At 37.6% G+C, this 19,463-nt stretch overlaps 1 protein-coding gene across 1 annotated transcript in view; it reads left to right on the top strand.

Moving 5' to 3' along the window:
• The window catches only part of LOC114034146 (1-phosphatidylinositol 4,5-bisphosphate phosphodiesterase epsilon-1-like), a gene marked incomplete at its 5' end in the record, with an annotated part of 125,557 nt that overhangs the window by 39,871 nt on the left and 66,223 nt on the right, over window positions 1-19,463 (top strand). Inside the window, 2 exons of the mRNA XM_027849751.1 lie at window positions 9,356-9,485; window positions 18,519-18,640. Coding sequence (XP_027705552.1) covers window positions 9,356-9,485; window positions 18,519-18,640 — 252 coding nt within the window. The remainder of the gene's footprint in view (window positions 1-9,355; window positions 9,486-18,518; window positions 18,641-19,463) is intronic.

Genomic DNA, 19,463 nt, shown 5'->3' with positions numbered 1-19,463 from the left:
TAAGGAATTTTTATGTTATTTCTTTTATATGTAAATAGTGTGATTAATTAGAGCTTTTAAATGGCCCACATTTACATAATTTTTGACAGTTTACGAACTGTATCCCCCTAACATCCTTGTGCAATAAGTAATAAGAGTATTATTATTTTCTTTCTACAGTTGAGGAAATGGAAGCTCTGAGAAATAAGATGACTTCCTCTTAGCTAGTTAAGGTCAGAACTGGAATCTCAAACACAGGTTTCCCAATTCTGAGTCTGTTGAGTCCAGCACTTGCTACTATGTGCTGAGCACAGCATTAAGTGATAAGATACAAAGAAAGACAAAAACAGTCCCTGCCTTCAAGGAGTTTACTATGTAATAGGTGAGACAATATGCAAACAACTTTGTACAAACAAAATATGTACAGGCTAATCTAGAGAACATCAGAGAGGAAGCACTGGCACTAAAGGGAATTGAGAAAGGTTCCATATGGAAGGTAGGATTTTATCTGAGATGTTAAGGAAGCCAGGAAACGAAGATAAGGAAAATGCAGAAAGTTGGGAGTTGGAATGTCTTGTGTGAGCAGTGGCAGAAAGGAGGCCAGTGTCACAGCATCATAGAGTATGTGGAGAAGAGTAAAGTGTGAGAACACTGGAAAGGTGAGAGAGGGCCAAGTTACGAGGGTCTTTAAAAGTCAAACATTTGATTTCATCTTTGATCCTACGGGTAATAGGAAGCCACTGGAGTCTGTTGAGTGGAGGGCGGGAGGGTGATATGGTCAGATCTGTGCTTTAGAAAGATCACTTTGACAGCTGACTGGATGATAGACTAGACTGGGGAGACATTTGAGAAAAGGAGACCAACCAACAGGTTATTGCAGCAATCTAAGCATAATGTGATGACAGGGTAGTGTCAGTGTCAAAAGGAGAGAGATGTTGTATTAGTAGAATTGATAGGACTTGGCAGCAGATTGGATATGAAGAGTGAAGAGTCAAAGATGACACCTAGATTGTGAGCCTGGCTAACTGGGAGGATGATTGTACCCCCAAAAGTAATAAGGAAATTAAGAAGAGGGTGTTTTGGGGAAAGTCATGAAATGAGCGGTTTTGGACACGTTGAGCTTAACATGTCTGTTGTCATCAATTTCTACCCATTGTTCCTAATTCTTCTTCCTGGAACCAAAGAGAATAAGTATAATCCCTTTTCCACGCAGCGTTGATGATGATGACGATGATGATGTTATCAACAAAATGTGCCAGTGCAGCTAAGCACTTTACAAATATTATCACATTTGAGCCTCACAGCAACCCTCAGAGATCAATGGTATTATTACACCCATTTAACAGATGAGGATCCTGAGGCAGGTAGAGGTGAAGTGACTTGCCCACAATCACAGAGCTATTAAGTGTCTGAAGCTGGATCTGAACTCAGGTCTTCTTGACTTCACACCCATTACACTGTCCACTCTATCTACTGGCCACCGAACTACCAATAAACAACAGCCCTTCAAATACTTGAAGACAGTTATTTTCCTGTTTTCTTGAACTAATCTTCATATGGTGTGAACTCAAGGTCCTTTACTATTCTGATTGTTCTCTTTTGTGAACATTCTCTCATTATCAGTGTCTTTATTAAAATGTAATGTTCAGAGCCAAGATAGTGGAGGAAAAGCAGTGACTTGCTTGAGCTCTCCCCAAAACCCCTCCAAATACCTGTAAAAAAAATGTCTCTAAACAAATTCTAAAGCAGCAGAACCCACAAAACGACAGAGTGAAACAGATTTCCAGCCCAAGACAACCTGGATGGTTGATTGGAAAGATACATCATGCCGGCCAGGAAGAGGAATGCATAGGTGCACAAGCAAAACAGGCATCAGCAAACCTGGAGCAGCCCACAGAGAACTGAATCCTGGACAGCTGTGGCAGTTTCCATACTTCTCAGCCCACAAATGCCGAAGACAACTAAGAAGGTCAATAGGAAAAGTCTGTGACTGTGGTGAGAGAGAAACTCCATCCCAGCCCCAGGCCCCACAGATGGCCCTGGGGTGGCAGCTGCTTCCAGTGTTTTTGGCCCACAAACTGAGGGGGAATCGAGTGGCTGATCAGAGGGAGATTGCAGGGATCTCTTTGTTGCTACAGGATTCTCTTGCTTTGCATGTGCTTGGATCTGGGTCACAGTTCTAGGTGGTGGTCCTGGGGCGAGGAGGAGTGCTGGTGTAGTGGAGCTTGTAATGGCAGTGGAGAGGGGCTCCTCCTCACAGTTCCAAGGCAGAAAAGAGTGCTTGTGGTAACTTGTAGACCAGAGCACAGGCCAGGAGAGGAGTAAACACCTCAACCTTATCATAATACCTTGGAAGAACTGAAAATTTACAGGTCCTTAGTAGTATCTCTGAAAACAGCTGCACAAAACCCCTAAATCTTGGAATACTACGTTATCCACACTGTAAGCAGACCCTTACCTTAACAAAGAGTTTATAACTCGAGTAAATGGCTGGGATCATAAGCAAACCTCACAAAAAAAGTGAGACCATAGAATCTTTCTTGGATGACAAAGAAGATCAAAACATACAACTAGAAGAAGACAGCAAAGTCAAAGCTCCTGCATCCAAAACCTCCAAGAAAAATATGAATCAATTCCAGGTCATGGAACAACTCAAAAAGGATTTTGAGAAGTAATTAAGAGAAGCAGAGGAAAAACTGGGAAGAGAAATGAGAGTGATGCAAGAAAATCATGAAAAACAAGTCAACAACTTGCTAAAGGAGACCTAAAAAAATACTGAAGAAAATAACACCTTAAAAATAGCCTAACCCAAATGGCGAAAGAGGTCCAAAAAGCCAATGAGGAGAAGAATGCCTTAAAAGGCAAAACTGGCCAAATGGAAAAGGAAGTCTGAAAGCTTACTGAAGAAAATACTTCCTTAAAAATTAGAATGGAGCAATTGGAAGCTAGTGACTTTATGAGAAATCAAGACACTGTAAAACAAACCCAAAAGAATGAAAAAAATAGAAAACAATGGGAAATATCTCACTGGAAAAACAACTGTCCTGGAAAATAGATCCAGGAGAGATAATTTAAAAATTATTGAACTATCTGAAAGCCATGATCAAAAAAAAGAGCCTTGACATCATCTTTCAAGGAATTATCAAGGAAGACTGCCCTGATGTTTTAGAACCAGAGGGCAAAATAGAAATTGAAAGAATCCACCAATCACCTCCTGAAAGAGATCCGCAAAGGAAAACTCCTAGGAATGTTGTAGCCAAATTGCAGAGTTCCCAGGTCCAAAGAGAAAATATTGCAAGCAGCCAGAAAGAAATAATTCAAGTATTGTGGAAACACAATCAGGATAACACAAGATTGAGGGCTTGGAATATAATGTTCCAGAGGGCAAAGGAGATAGGATTACAACCAAGAATCACTTATCCAACAAAACTGAGTGTAATCCACGAGGGGAAAAAATTAATATTCAGTGAAATAGAGGACTTTTCAAGCATTCTTGATGAAAATACCAGAGCTAAATAGAAAAACTGACTTTGAGATACAAGACTCAAGAGACGAAAAGGTAAACAGGAAAGAGAAATCAGAAGGGACTTACTAAGATTGAACTGTTTACATTCCTGCTTGAAAAGATGATATTTGTAACTCATGAGACCTTTGTCAGTATTAGGGTAGTTGGAGGGGAAAAAGTATATGTATATATGTATATAGATAGATAGATAAATAGATAGATAGATAGAGGGCACAGGGTGAGTTGAAGATGAAGGGGTGATCTGGAGAATAAAATTAAGGGGTGAGAGGATTATACTGGGAGAAGGAAAAAGGGACATGTAGAATGGAGTAAATTATCTCACATAAAACAGACAAGAAAAGACTCTTATATTGGAGGAGAAATGGGGAAAGTGAGAGTGAAAGAGTCAATCTTATTCTCATTGGATTTGGCTTAAGGAGGGAATAACATACACACTCAATTGGGTATGGAAATGTCTTACCCTACAGGAAAATAGGGGAGAGGAGGACAAGAGAACAGGGAGATGATAGAGGGGAGAGCAGATTAGGGGAGGAGATAATCAGACACAAACACTTCGAAGGAGGGACAGGGTCAAAAGAGAGAATAGAATAAATGGGGGGGCGGGATAGGATTAAGGGAAATATACTTAGTTTTTCACAACATGACTACTCTGGAAGTGTTTTGCATGACTACACATGTATAACCTGTATTGAATAACCTTCTCAATGGGGATGGGTGGGGAAGGAAGAAGGGAGAAAATTTAGAACACAAAGTTTTAAAAAGAAATGTTTAAAAAAATTGTTTTCACATGCCAACTGGGAAATAAGATATACAGGAAATGAGGTATAGAAATCTATCCTGCCCTACAGGAAAATTGAAGGGGAAAGGAATAAGAGAAGGGGAGGAGAGATAGAAGGGAGGGCAGATTAGGGGAAGGGGTATTCAGAATGCTTGCCATCTTGGGGTGGGGGAGGAACGAGATGGGGAGAAAATTTGGAATTCAAAATCTTGTGGAAGTGAATGTTGAAAACTAAAAATAAATAAAAAATTTAAAAAAAAAGAATCAGCATAGCACCATGTTTAGTCAGATGAAAAAACTGAGGCCCAGAGAAATAAAATGATGTGTCTGATGTCACACACACACACACACACACACACACACACACACACACACACACACACAAAATGTGTTGTTCAGTATTGAACCTCAGTACTATAGATATGATCTACCCACAGAAGATACAATTAAACTATCCTTGTATTATTCCTAGAATTTATACTATACTTGACTGATATAACCAAGATGAGCACATTGTTGACTCATATTCAACTTGTGGTACTCTAATGAGATATTTTTCAAACAAATTGTTATCTCACTATGTCTCCTTCATCTTGTACCAATAAACCTGATTTCTTTAAAACAATGTAATACTTTACATTTATCCCAACTGAATTTAGTCTTATCAAATGCAGTCCAATATCATAGGCTCTCAAGATCTTTTTGGACCCTGTTATCCAGTGTGTTGACCTTCCCACACACATCTGTGTAATCTTCAGATTTCATAAGCATACCATTTATAATTTGTCCTGGACATAAGTCAGTATGACAAACACCACTTGTCGAAGCATAGATCCTTGAGGCACTCCACTGGTCATCTCCTCCCAAGTTGACATTGAAACATTAAATACAGTGATGTGCAGATTAACTAGCACCAAGTAAAACAATTAAATGTATTTATTCCATAAGCCTTATAATTTTTTACATCTTTAAGAAACTTAATAAGCAGTATGTCTTTTTGTTGTAATCACATAAATTCACCGTCATTGTGTTTTATAAGATTTACAGGCTTTGATTCACAAGATTTTGATATATCTTCCTTGATTCTTCATGAAACCCCACTTTATGAGATTGAATATTAAAAAGAATCCATTTTTTTAAGTCTGCCCTTTATTGTAACCCATAGATTTTCCATGGGCTTTAAATCAATCCAGTTCCCAGGCCACTAACATATTATCACCATCTCTTGGATAAATACTTTAAGCTTTCATGATGTGTGATGTGACACAAGATTATATTGAGATGTTCAGTTGGGAATTTCCATGATTCTGTAACAATTCTGCTTTACAGTATAAAGGGGAGGCAGGTTGTATAACCTCAATCACTGTAATCACCGAAGGTCCAGACACTTCAATTGAGATAGTCACAGAATCAGTCAATAAATGGGCCCAAAATGTAATCACAAAGTGTACGGTATGTGTTTAGGAATTTTCCTACTATCTCAAAATAATATGTAAGTCCCTAATCATTTTGAGAGGATTATAGTGCTTTTGACATTGGATAAGGACAAATGAAAAAAATGACCCAGGAAGTATCTTATGTTTGGTTCAGAGAATCCCATGTGCCCTTTGGATCTGCATATTAAGAAACAAGTAGTCATTTCAGAATTTCACAAGTATGTCAGTAGAAGAGTTCTGGTTTAAAGTTTGTCAATTTGAGAGAGTGTTACAGAAGTGAAGGAAAAATCAGGCTCCTAAAAGGGAATTGGAAGGGGGGGGGAATTTACAGATTTTCTTCTTCCCCATCCCCTACTGACCTCATCATGAGAGAGACTGGGCCAGTAATAGGTAATGCACCCAATCTGGAGTAGAGAAACACACCAAGGACAGACAGTTGTAGAGATAAACACCTGATAAAGAGCACAGCTTTAAAAAGTATGACCCCTTGCACCAGAGAGGAATACAAACTACAGACTCAGGAAAAGAGTTCTAAACCATGAAGTATAAGGAGGTATGAATAACCCTTTGCCACATAGATATCCTACACGTGTGCCTTGCACTCTTCCCATGGATACTCTGTGTATTTGCTTTGTACCAATTATTCTTATTATACCACCTTAGTAGATACCTTTACTAAAAAGCCAATTCAATCTACTGGTTGATCATTAGTCTGGGAGAAGAGTTGTGAGCTACAATTGAAGAAATAGCCACCCACAGGATTGCCTCTAGAACCCGTTATAGGAGCCTCCTCTGGGGAACCAATGTATATATTCAAGTTGGGGGGGAAGGGGTAACCCAGAACAAGTGCTACATGAGTGTATCCATATGCTCATCAAAGTTCACTGATAAAATCAACTGGAAAAGGAAATGGCCAACCACTCCAGTATCTTTGCCAAGAAAACCCCAAATGGGGTCATGAAGAGTTAGACACAACTGAAACAATTAAGCAACAGTAACAATATCAAAGCTCATCATTCCCACCAATGGGGACAAGACTTCTAGGTTCACTAGAAGTAAAAAAAATCGCCAAAACAGATGCCCAGAACTTACAGGGTCACCCAGACTTCTTCAGAAAATGGTTTTGGAATAGCTCTGAATGAAAAAGGGAGTTTTATCATTAAAAATTACCTTTTTACAATCTTTGTTTTGTCTTGCCTCTCACAAGTGTCTTTCTGCATGGCAAAGGTCATCAGCTCTTTAGTTTGGTTTTTTGTTTTTACTGGTCTTCTCATTATTCTTCCATCTTCAGGAAGCCAGTGTTACACTCTAACAACTCCTCCAACTTGCCAGGTTCTTCTGGAAGTTGCTGCTTATTTTCTGAGGACTAACTATTTGTAGAAGTCATCTGGCAGGGCTGATGGCACTTTGCTATCTAGTTTTTTCAGACACCACTCTCTCCTGGTTCTCCTTCTACCTATCTGATTGCGCTTTCTCTGTCTCCTTTGCAGAATCCCTCCCTGCAGATCGTATGCTCTAACCATAGGTATCTCTCAGGGTTCTGTCCTGGGGCTTCTTCTCTCCTTCCTCAATACTACTTCACTTGGTGATCTCATCAGTTCCCATGGATTTAATTACTGTCTCTGTGCTGTTGATTCTCACATCTGCCTATCCTGCCCCAGTCTCTCTGCTGACCTCTAATCTCACATCTCCAGCTTCCCATCAGACATCTAATACTAGATGTTCAGAGACAAATTAAATTCAATATGTTCAAAAACATTTATTCAAAAACTCATTTATCATTCCTGACAAACCTACCCCTTCCCCCCTTCTCCAGTCTTTCAGGATCCCAACCTAGGAGTCATCCAGGAATCCTTGCTATCTCTAACCATCACCACCCCATATCCAAGTTGTTTTCAAGGCCTGTTGATTTCCCCTTCTCAACATCTCTCCAATGTACCACCTTCTCTCCTCTGACACATTTTTCAGAGTAGGCCCTCATCGTTTCACACCTGGACTATTGCAATAGCCTGCTAGTGGATCTGCCTGCCTCAATTCTCATCCTACTCTAATACATCCTCCATTCAACCACCACAGTGATTTTTCTAAATCACAGGTCCAATCATGTCACCTCCCTCCCTGCTCAATAAATTCCAGGGGCACCCTATTGTCTCCAGGATCAAATACAAAATCCTCTGTTTGGCATTCAAAATGCTTCATAATCTAGGCCCCCATCTACCTTTTCAGGCTTCTTAAACTTTACTCCCCAATAAGTTTTCTTCGATCCAGTGACACTGGCTTCCTGGCCATTCCACAAATAAGAGACTCCATCTCTCAGGTCCAGGTATTTTCTCTGGCTGTCCCTCATGCCTACTGATTTCCCTGGCTTCCTTTAAGGCCCAAATAAAATCCTATCTTTTACAGGAAGCCTTTCCCAACCCCCCTTAATTCTAAAGCCTTCCCTTTGTTAATTATTTCCTTTTTATCCTGCATGTAACTTGCTTTGATTATACGTTTGCATGTTGTCTCCCCCGTATTAGATTATAAGCTACTTGAGGAGAAAGACTATCTTTTGCCTCTTTTTGTATTACTAATACTTAGCACATTGCCTGGCACATAGTAAGTACTTAAATAAATGTTTATTGATTGTTGATTGATTACTTGTGCTTTGACATGACTGACCTTGTTTCACTGTGGGCTTTAAAGACAAGATTCAATTGTCGTCCCATACACCAACAGCTGCTGAAATATTTCTAGGAGTTACTGATGCTGTTTAACAGCTATGGTTGTTGAACATTGCCTTGGAGTAATATCCATTCTTAAAGACCACAGAATTAAAAACACAACAAAAGAGAGCAGTTGCCGAAGTGTGTACAGCACAAAATCCAACACTCAGCTAATGGAGAACTAACTAAAGGTAGCGAAACTAGCACACCTGAGTTTTATTTGGTTAAAGTGAAATGTTCTGAGTCAGTCTAGCATTAATAGAAACACATAGGGCAGACAATTGCTGTCACATAATTAAACCATATCAAAATTATTATTTGTACCAAGTGATGCAGTGGATAAGAGTACAGGGCCTGGAGTCAGAAAGAGCAGAGTTCATATCTGGCCTTAGACACTTACTAGCTGTGTGACCCTGGGCAAGTCACTTAATTCCTGCCTACACCAAACTGGAGAAGGAAATGGCAAACCGTTCCAGTATCTTTGTCAAGAAAACCCCACGGGCAGTTGGTCCACGAGGTCATGAAGAATCAGATACGACTGAACAACAACATTCACACATCACTGTACTCTGAGTCTGGCCATTCAGTCAGTTCCTCTGATCCATTGGTCCGGTAGTCATCCAGGTCACTTGCTTTGACCTCGTATTGGCCCCCAAGTACCATACAATTCTGTTAAAATACTTCATAGTGGGAATATATGCTATTGAGAAGAGATAAAAAGTTTTTATTAGTGGTTTTTAGAGTTGTGAGATTTCAGTGGGAGTACTGACGTTGATTCTGGTATTGGTACTGTTTCAGAAGATCTGAATTTTTTTCCCTTTAAATGAGCTAAAGTCAATAAATCTTTGATGGGGATTGTTGGCATTAAAAGTTAGAAATCAAAATTCAGTAGTTTAATGTTTACAATTTTAAGTTATTTTAATCTTAACAGGCTCATCAGTTGGCATCGATGCAAACACAGACCAGTAATGGTGGTAATGTCAATCCTACTCCTGCTAATAATGAGGAAGAGGAAGATGAGGAGGATGAATATGATTATGACTATGAATCTCTTTCTGATGGTAAGAAAAGACTGCTATGAAGTTATTAGAGAAATATTTGAATTGTTTTCATTAATTTTTTTCATAAATAAAGCTGCCACGTGAATTAAGGCGAGGCAAGTTCCCTTTTTATAAAAACTTCTAGACTACAGTCACTTAACATAGACCAAGGAACATAACAGTAATAGCCACTGCAGTACTCAACTCTAGGTAAGGGATCAATGTAAGAAAATCTTTATTCTCTCCTCCAGTAGCGAAAACTGAGGCAGGCAGCGGTTAAGTGACCTGCCCAGGATCACACAGCTAGTGTCTGAGGCTAGATTTGAATTCAGCACTTCCTCACTCCAAGCCCAGCACTCTGACCACTGTATCAAAATGCTTGGTTATCATGGCAGTAAGCACCCTCCCCCATATAACCAGTGAAATCTCTCACTCCTACTCTCTAACCTACTTCTTTTACAATCCATTATTAGCTTTCCTTTCACTTTTCTTCAACTAGGGCTCATTCCAGGCCAATCTCTAAGCCTCCATTAGGTCAACCCAACCCTGGGGCTACATTCTGATGCTCTTAAATGGGCCTGGGGTTCGTTTTCTCTATGGCCTTTAAGACACAGCTTCTTCTCTTTTAGCCCCATTGTCCCATTGAGTTTCTAACAATAGCTGGCCTTAAAATACAATCTGACATAAGTTCATTAGAGTTATAAAATGAAGTACTGTGTACAGTGTCAGGGAAAAGGGCATTAATATGCCTGGAGGATCAGAGGTGACTTCAAGGGGTGGACATTTAAGTTAAACTGAAAGAATAAGTAGGAATTCCACTGGTAAAAAAGAGGGAGAAGGAATTCCAGGCAGAGATAAAATAGGGTTAGAGATTATAGGGGACTGCTGGGAGAGGATTCTCCCTCTCCTGATGAACCTTTGTGGCACTTGCAGTCTTGGACACCAAGACATTAAATGACTTGTCCAAGGTCACTATCAGTATCACTACTTGTATCTTAAACCCCTGCTCCAAACTTCTCTATTACTGCCCTCTTAGTCACACAGGATTGCAATCTGTCATCCTCTACACCTGTCCACACTTGCTCCACAAATCTGACCTTGAAGTCTTGTCATTTCTACCATCACATCTCTCCTAAGCATACCTTCTTCCCACTCACACAGCCACCACCCTGGTGCAGGCTCTCATCACCTTAGTTGGTCTCACTGCCTCAAGTCTGCTTACTAGACCATAGGGCGCCACTCAAAGTTTTTTAGCAGAAAATTGGCATGAACAGACTGGGGTGGAGGAGAGAGGGGATGAAAAGGTGGCAAAGTGGCAGAAAGAAAAAAGGCCCATTCAGGAGCATTTTGGGAACCAGGGACTGATAGAGAGGGCCTAGACTCAGCACTGTGGCAGGAAAAGATCCCTGGTGATACCTGAACTAGTACAGAGTAAAGACATTTTACTCAATATGATTTTCATGTGTTATGCTTAGCAAAAGAGACATTTAATATTTCTGCTTTTCTGTATTTGTTTGTGACATGTTTTTTATGGCCTAATACGTGGTCAAATTCTATAAAAGTGTCACAAACAATAGAGAATAGGCATACTCCTTTCCGCTCCCATTCAGTGTTCTCTAGAGGTTTAACAGATGTAATGCTTCTAAAATTGTATTCAGGTACTTCTTTTTAATTTATCGTCTGGTTTGATTTATCCAGATCTGAAATTCTCTCACTATTATAGTTTTACTGTCTATTTCTTCCTGTAATTCATTTAAATTTTTTTGAAGAGTTTAGATGCTGTGCCATTTGGTGCATGTGTGTGTAGTATTGATATTAATTCATTGACTATGGTATCTTTTGCCAAATTGTAATTTTCTTGTTTATTTATTTTAATTAGGTCTCTTTTTGCTGTTGTTTTGTCTGAGTTCATGATTACTACCCCTGCCTTTTTAACCTCAGCTGAAGCATAATAGATTCTGCTCCAGCCCCTTATTTGATGATCTTAAAAGAATAAAGAAATGTATTTTCTGTTTCAAATGTGTTTCTAATAAAACCATATTTTTGGATTCTTCTTTCTAAACCATTCTGCTAGCTTCTTCCACTTTATACATGAGTTCATCCCATTCACATTCACAGTTACAACTGTTAATTTTTCCCTCCATCCCATTCTTAGATTTTTTTCTCCTGTTTCCTGCCCCATCTTTGTTTGTTTTCCTTTTTAATCTGCTCTCCCCATTATCTTCCCCACCTCCTTCTTTAACCTCTTTCTTCTTGTTTACCTGTTAGGTGAAATGTACTTCTGTACCCAACTCTGTGTATGTGTGTGTTCTTCCTTCCTTTGACCAGTTCAGATGATGGTGAGGTTCATGGGTCACCCACTCACCATCCCCTGACTTTCTCCTCGTTGTAGATTTCTACTTTAGCACTCTGTTTATGTGATTTATATAATTTTTCCTGTTCTTCTTCTTCCTTCCTCACTCCTTCCCTCTACCAGTATATACCTCTTCCCTTCTCTTTTCTTTCTTCCTTTAAGATCATCAAAATATAATAACCCCTTTCAGGTCCTTACAGTTAGATTCCCTCTATGATCCCTGATGATGATGAATTCTGAAAGGATACTTGTATCATTTTCCTATATAAGAATGTAAACAATTTAACCTTATTTTGACCCCCATGATCAAACATCACTTATGTCTGTCTTTCAATGCTTCTCTTGACTCCTGTATTTATATGTCAAATTTTCTACTCAACTCTGGTCTTTTCATCTGGAATGTTCAGAAGTCCTCTTTTTTGTTAAAGGACCATCCACTCCCTGCCCCTGCCACCTCTGTATGATTATACTCAAGTTTGGTAGATAAGTTATTCTTGTTTGTAAGCCTAGATCTTTGCTTTCTGGGATATCATTTTTCAAAGTCTCCATTCCTTAATAGTGTTAGCTGATAAATCATTAATGATTCTGACTGAGGTACTTTGGTATTTGAATTCTTTCTTTCTGGCTACTTGTAAAATTTTTTTTGCTTGAGACATCTGGATTTTGGCTATAATATTTCTGAGTTTTTATTTTGTAGCTTCATTAAGGAAGTAACTGTCAGATCCTTTAAATGTCTACTTTACCCTTTGGTTCTGAGAGATCTGGGCAGTTTTGTGATTTCTTAAAATGTGATGTCTAGGCTATTTTTTTCCATAGCTTTCAGGTAGTCCAAAGATTCTTAAATTACCTCTCCTCAATGTTTTCCAGGTCAGTTGATTTTGCCATGAGATACCTAATTTTCTTCTATTTTTTTCAGTCTTTTGACTTCATTTTACTATTTCTTGATGTCTTGTGGAGTCATTGGCTTCTATTTAGTCAATTCTGTTTTTTTTTAAAAAAAAACAAGTTTTTGTTGACAACTTCTGTTTCCTGAATCACCATAGTCATCTCAAGTATTCCTCCCTCTCCCAGAGAGCCATCCCATTTAATAAATAGTATTTCTTAGAGAGGAAAAAAAAATCAACATAACTGATTAATACATTGAAAACTTCCAAAAACCTATGCAATGTGTAACACCTCTTACCTCCACGAAGGGGTAGGTTGGTGGTATCCTCTCATATATCTTTTCATTCAAGTTCTACTTGATCTATGTAATTTGGTTACATTCACTTTTGATTTTTTGATACATAGTTCTTTTATTTACATGGTTGTAGTTGTTATGTATATTGTTTTCATGACTCTGCTTACTTCACTCTGCAGTATTTCATATAGATCTTTCTGTGATTTTCTGTAGTCATCAAATACATAATTTCTTATAGGACAATAATATAGGCATTTCAGAATTGATGAGTAGCTACTTTGTTTCCAATTCTTTGTTATCACATAAAGTGCTGCTATGAATATTTTAGTGTATATGGGGAATTTCTTCTTATTGATAGCTTCCTTGGGTATAAATCCAGTAAAGGACTCTCTGGTTCGAAGGGTATGGACATTTTAGTTATTTGCATAACTCCAAATTGCTTTCCAAAATTGTTATACTGTGTCACAGATTCACCAATAATGTATTAGTGTTCCTGTCATTCTGCAACCCTTTCAACATTGACTACTGACATTTTTTGTCATTTTTGCCAATTTGCAGGTCATAAGGTGAAACCTCAGAGTTGTTTTGATTTGTGGAGTTTTTTTTAAATTTCAGTTATTTGGAGCATTCTTTCATGTAGTTGCAAATACCTTGCAATTCTTTTGAGAACAGTTTGTTCATATCCTTGGTCAGTTCTAATTTTTAGGGAGTTACTTTCTTGGGTAACTTTTGTATTTTTTGTTCCAAGGTGTTACAGGAATAGAGGAATATATCCTTTTTCTATAGCTCTTATTTCTTTTCCTATTTTTCTCCTTCTAACACTCTCATTTGTGTTTATTTGTTTTGTTTTGTTTTTCATTTTCACCTGGGCTGAAGGCTAGCGCTGAGTCCTTGCTCTGCTCCTGGGATCAGAGCCACAAGCTGATGTTTGCTTCTGAACTTAATCCTCATTTAGAACATAGGTAGTCCTGTCCTCTATCACTCATAGGTGTCGGTCTCCTCCTTTTTCTGTCCTGGATCTCTGCTCCAAAAGAAGGGAGTGGAATTCAAAGGTGGCAGATGGGATATGGAAAAAGAGACACATTATTGCATTGTTGATCACACTGTGAATGTCTAGTCGTTTTGAAAAGCAATTTGGAACTATGCCTAGAAAGTTACCAAGCTATATATATTCATTGACCAGCTATATACCACTAGTAGGCTTATATCTGAAAAGGATTTTTCAGAGGAAAAGGATCTATATGTACAAAAATATTTATAGCAGTTCATTTCATGGTAGCAAAAAATTTAGAAAATAAGAGGGGAGGGGGCAAGATATTGGCAGAAACAATGATAACATAAAGAACCAAAAAAATCAATAAAAACTTAATTTTAAAAATAAAATTAAGAACCTCTGGAGTAGAAAAAGATCTTGTTAATTGAAGAGATAAAAACAAACTATTAAACTAAATATAAAACAACCAACAAAGGGAAATCCTATTCTGGATCTGATTTTCATCAACAGGAAGGAATTGCTTATTGGAATAGTCATCATAGAAGCAGTGCCATAGTATATCTGATCAAAGAAATCCTGGCGTAATCTTACGTGTAACCTAGATTTGTGGCTCAAAATAGATTTTAGAGGTTTCAGAGAAAGGACATGTAGGATCCAATAGGCTAAAGTTCATCCTGGGAGAGTTAGGAAGCTCTAAAGAATGAAATACCAACAATGTTTTTTTTTTTTTTTAAAAAATACAGTTCTGTTGAAAAGAAACAAACTGTTTAGAGACCAATGTGGATACACAGAAAATGACTTGACTTATAGTTTAAAAAAGAAATGTGCAAAAAGATTGAATCACAGGTAGATAATGGAAGATTGATATAATGTAAAAAGTATGAAAGCTTAGAATGAGCTCAAGCTGATGAGCAAGGCTAAGAACACAATGTATTTTCGCTATCAGAGTTGCCAGTTTTAAATGAGAGCAAATCTCTCTTGAAGCCATTTGTGAGCAAGATGGCCTTTTGACTACACATTCAAAAACCCTGGCCTGTAGGTAAAGAGAACTGATTTCTTTAGTCTCAGCTTTCCCACTGATACACTGTGTAATCCTAGGCAAATGACTTTACCTCTGTGAGCATTTCTTCATTTCTAAAATCAATTAGTTGGCCTAAATGATCTCTGAAGATACCATCTAGCTATAAGATTCTGCAGTTCTAACAGAGATTTTGAAAAGTGAGGATCTCTTCATACTCAGAAATTCCATGATCCCTGGATGGGGAATAGAATGTTTTTTTAGTTTAAAAGAAAAGAGCATGGGGGTAGGGAAGCAAAGGTTATTTCTCCTACATCTGCCTGTATACTAATTGATATATCTATTTCAAGTCATATGTTCTCACTGACTTCTATTACAATTTAAGTTAGGAAAAAGGTAATGAAGGGGCAGCTAGGTGGCACAGTGGATAGAGCACTAGCCCTGAAGTCAGGAGGACCTGAGGTCAAATCCGTCCTCAGACCAAATACTTGACACTTTCTAGCTGTGTTACCCTGGGCAAGTCACTTAACCCCAATTGCCTAAAAGTTAATTTTTAAAAAAAAAAGGTAATGAAAATACCACTGAAGAATCCCAGATCAACATGCACTCTGTCTTAGTCTGTGTATTAACTGCATCTAATTCTCCACCACAAGAAATGAGTTAAAGGGAAATAAGTCCTTTCATAGACGTAAATTTCGAGGCAGCTGGTAGCACATTGAATAGAGCATTGGATCTAGAGTCAGGAAGACTTGAATTCAAACAGATAGTTACTAGCAGTGTGACCCTGGTCAAGTCACTTAACCTCTGTCTGCCTCAGTTTACTCAACTATAAAATGAAGATAATAATACCAACTGCCTTGCAGGGTTGTTATAAGGATAAAATGAGATAATATCTGTAAGAAGTATTTAGCACAGTACATGGCAAATAGTAGGCACTATGTAATGCTGATTCCCTTCTTTCATACCTTCCCATAAATAATACCCAACCCACCGTAGCATTTTAGAGAACACTAAGAAAAGAGGGAGCCTTCATTCACTGAAGATAATTTCTAGAACTTTTGGCACTTTTTACTTTGGATCCAAGAAAGCAAAGTTAAACTTTGGAATCTGTGTGCTTTGCATATCCATTTAAAAGCAGTAACAGTAAAAATGTGAAGGAAAACTATCCAATATAATTAAATTCCCATTTGATTGAGAGTTTTCTCTGACTCTGGCCAGATCCCAAACAAATCACATATTTATGTTCTTGGCCTTGTAACCATATTCTTTTCCTTTACTGTAGTTATTTTCCTCCATGTGCTGAATGATTCCTCACCTGTCTCTGCATAGCTCCCAAGTCATCTCCAGCTAGGGTGATGAGAAAATAAAAACTGCAAATTTAGGCAGAACAAATCACATTTTTCCTGAGAAACCCTGGGATAAATCTTGGAAGAAGCACTGTAATATTGTGGAAAGAAAACTGAACTGGAAGTCAGGAAACCCTTTTTCTAGCCTCTTCTCTGATACTAATAATTAACAACCTTGTATAAATTCACTTCGTGTCTTTGAACTCACTTTTTTTATTGGCAAAATGAAGTGGTTGGACTAGATTGTCTCTAAACTCCTTTTCATCTCTTAAATTATATGATCAAAAGATGGGCAGTTGCTGAGAGAAAACTACAGAGAAAAAAATAAGAAAAAAAGTTTGCAGAGACAGGTCAATATGCAGTACCAATAATAGCCAGGAAAGTATAGACAGCAAGATTAGAAAGCTTAAAAAGGATAATTTATTGGTTATTTATCTAGAAGACCATCAGGAAATAGTAATCTGGCCTACACAAATTGAGAATTTAGATCTTTCTATCTCCTAGCTAGTCTCCATGGTTTGTTTGTAAGTGGGTAGGCCAGATCATTTTGACATAGATTTTAACCCAGGCCGTAATGTATATTCATACAAAGTCATATGAAGATGCTATTTTCTTCTGGTTAAATTAATCTGTTTCTGTGTGTTTGAAATGAAACAGTAGTTCATAGTCAATAAAACATGGCAATAGCTTTAACATAGGCCTCGTGTTAATAGATTATGCATTATCATGGAAAATACTTGGTAATGATCACTTTAATTATTTATTTATTTAATTATTAACACTTTAATTATTGCTAATCTTTGCCATGCCATATAGGAATTTGGAATTTTTAAACTATTCCTCATTTCTTGTGTTACCTTTTATTTGTGTCATTCTTGTCATTTAAACTCTGCTCAGCTCTTCAGTTTAATTTCTCTGGCTTTATGTCTTAATTTTCTTTACTTTTATCCCCTGTCTGACTCTGTTTTTCTATAGCAGATGTCCTTAATGCTTCTCCCGCTCCTAACAGTCAGGAAGGTAAAGGCCATTTGAATTGATCATTTTAACTGCATGAATTTCAGCATTGTATTTTAAACTGCTTAATATTGCTTAGCATGAAATTGTGGTACCTCTGCAAATAAGTATTAAAGAATAATTTCTGCATTTATTTTAGTACTTAGTAGCCTGCATGGCACTGATTTGGCATAAGAATATTTTGATCTACGCATATATGGACTGAAAATAGTAAAACTTTAATAAGATGCCAAAGAAAATGTTAATAGATGAGTAGGGATAAAAAGTGAATTTTTCACTAAAACTGTTGATGTTGCTTCCGCATAATGAATACAAATTTTAAAATTATTAAAATGAAAGAGTATCCGTCAGATTTTTTCAGTCTATTGACTGTTAACACTCTATAAGTTTTTATAATTGTGGAGCTACTCAACTTTGCCTCCCAACAATGAGATGTTGGAATATTTTCCAAGTTCCTATATTTTTTCCTGATTTTGACATTCTTGAAGCTAAAAAGAACTAGTAACAACATTAAATGAGGTAGATTAGAGCATAATTTGTATTCTAATATACTAGTATTTCAATCACAAAACCAGTATGGTCAGTCATTTTGCACAATATATTTTTGATACTATTCATCTTCATATAAAGGTTAAGACACATCTGCGTGATGACGAAACAACTTTCAACATCCATCGGTTTCTTAAACTAATCAATAGACTCAGTGAAGAGAAGCAGAGTTGCATAAGTGGTTAAAAATCTGGTCTTAGGGTCAGGAAGAAAGGAGTTCAAGTCCTGCCTCTGAAACATAGGAGCTGAGTGACCTTGGGGAGTCATTTAACCTTGCAGTGCCGGGGAACTCTCTTAAGACCGTAAAGCTACAGAAGCACATATTGATAGAGGAAGTTTCCTTATTGGGAGTTTCCTATCCCAATGATCCTTACCCAAAGGTAAGGTCCAAAAAAATAAAAAAACCTCAGTGAAAAAAGCTCATTCGGTCCTGTTTTATTTGCTGGAATTTTTTTTTATCACGAAGAGACAACTCAAACATGAAGGTATTTTCAGATATCAAGCACTTTTGTTCTTTGACCTTTACGTACAGTAAGATCTATTGTGGATCTGTAATTTTAGTTCTGTTATATTCATTGAAGGTATTTTAACTCGTTGCAGACAACATCCTGGAAGATCGACCTGAAAGTAAGTCAGCAAGTGACAAACTACAGTTTGAGTACAATGAAGAAATTCCCAAGAGGATAAAGAAAACGGACAACTCTATTTGCAACAAGGGAAAGGTAGTATACATATTTTCCCTTCAGCCCCACTTTGGCGTAAAACAAGATTTAATTAGTTGTCACTTATGTTAGGTCCTAGGTTAGGCTTAGAATTATAAAAATAAAAGAAGCAGCCCCTGCCTTAACGAGTTTATGTTCTAATGAGGGGAAAGACATTTGTGTACAAATATTTACAAGCCAATAACTAAATACTAAGGACATACACAATAATTTGTGTGGAGAGAGAGGTGAGACCCTAGCAACTCCTGGGATCAGGAAAGCTCTCCTGAAGGAAATGGTACTGCAGCCTGGTTTGAAGAAAGTCAGGAAATGGAAGGGAGGAGGGAGAGAATTACAGCTGTAGGAGACCAGCTGTGCAAAGCACAGAGCCTGGAGGTGGAACATCAGGTAAACCAGCTTAATAGGATGGCAAAGGTATGAAACCTGGAAAGGTAAGCTGGAACAGAATTGTGAAAGGCTTTAAATGAGAAAGAAAGAAGTTTGTATTTTATACTAGAGACAATTCGGAGCTATTTGAGCTTCTTGAGCAAGAAGGTGATGTGGATAGGCCCACACTATTGAACATATCTGGGCTCATAAGAGCCAGTTTTGATCCTGGGAGTTGGTTTCTCTTTTTGCTTCATTTCCCCCATATGGAATAGCTTCAGGAAAATCTAGTATATTCATGGTTTAGCACATTTCTAGTATAACAAGTATTTTGAAAGACTAGCTCACGATAACTATATATACATATATATACACATATATACATATATGTATATATATATATACACATATATACATGTGTGTGTGTGTATATATATATATACATACTGTGAGAGAG

This window comes from Vombatus ursinus, unplaced genomic scaffold, assembly GCF_900497805.2.
Source record: "Vombatus ursinus unplaced genomic scaffold, bare-nosed wombat genome assembly UNPS02008267.1, whole genome shotgun sequence".
NCBI lineage: Eukaryota > Metazoa > Chordata > Mammalia > Diprotodontia > Vombatidae > Vombatus > Vombatus ursinus.
The sequence above is the reverse complement of the archived record's forward strand: the minus strand, read 5'-3'. Positions and strand labels throughout refer to the sequence as shown.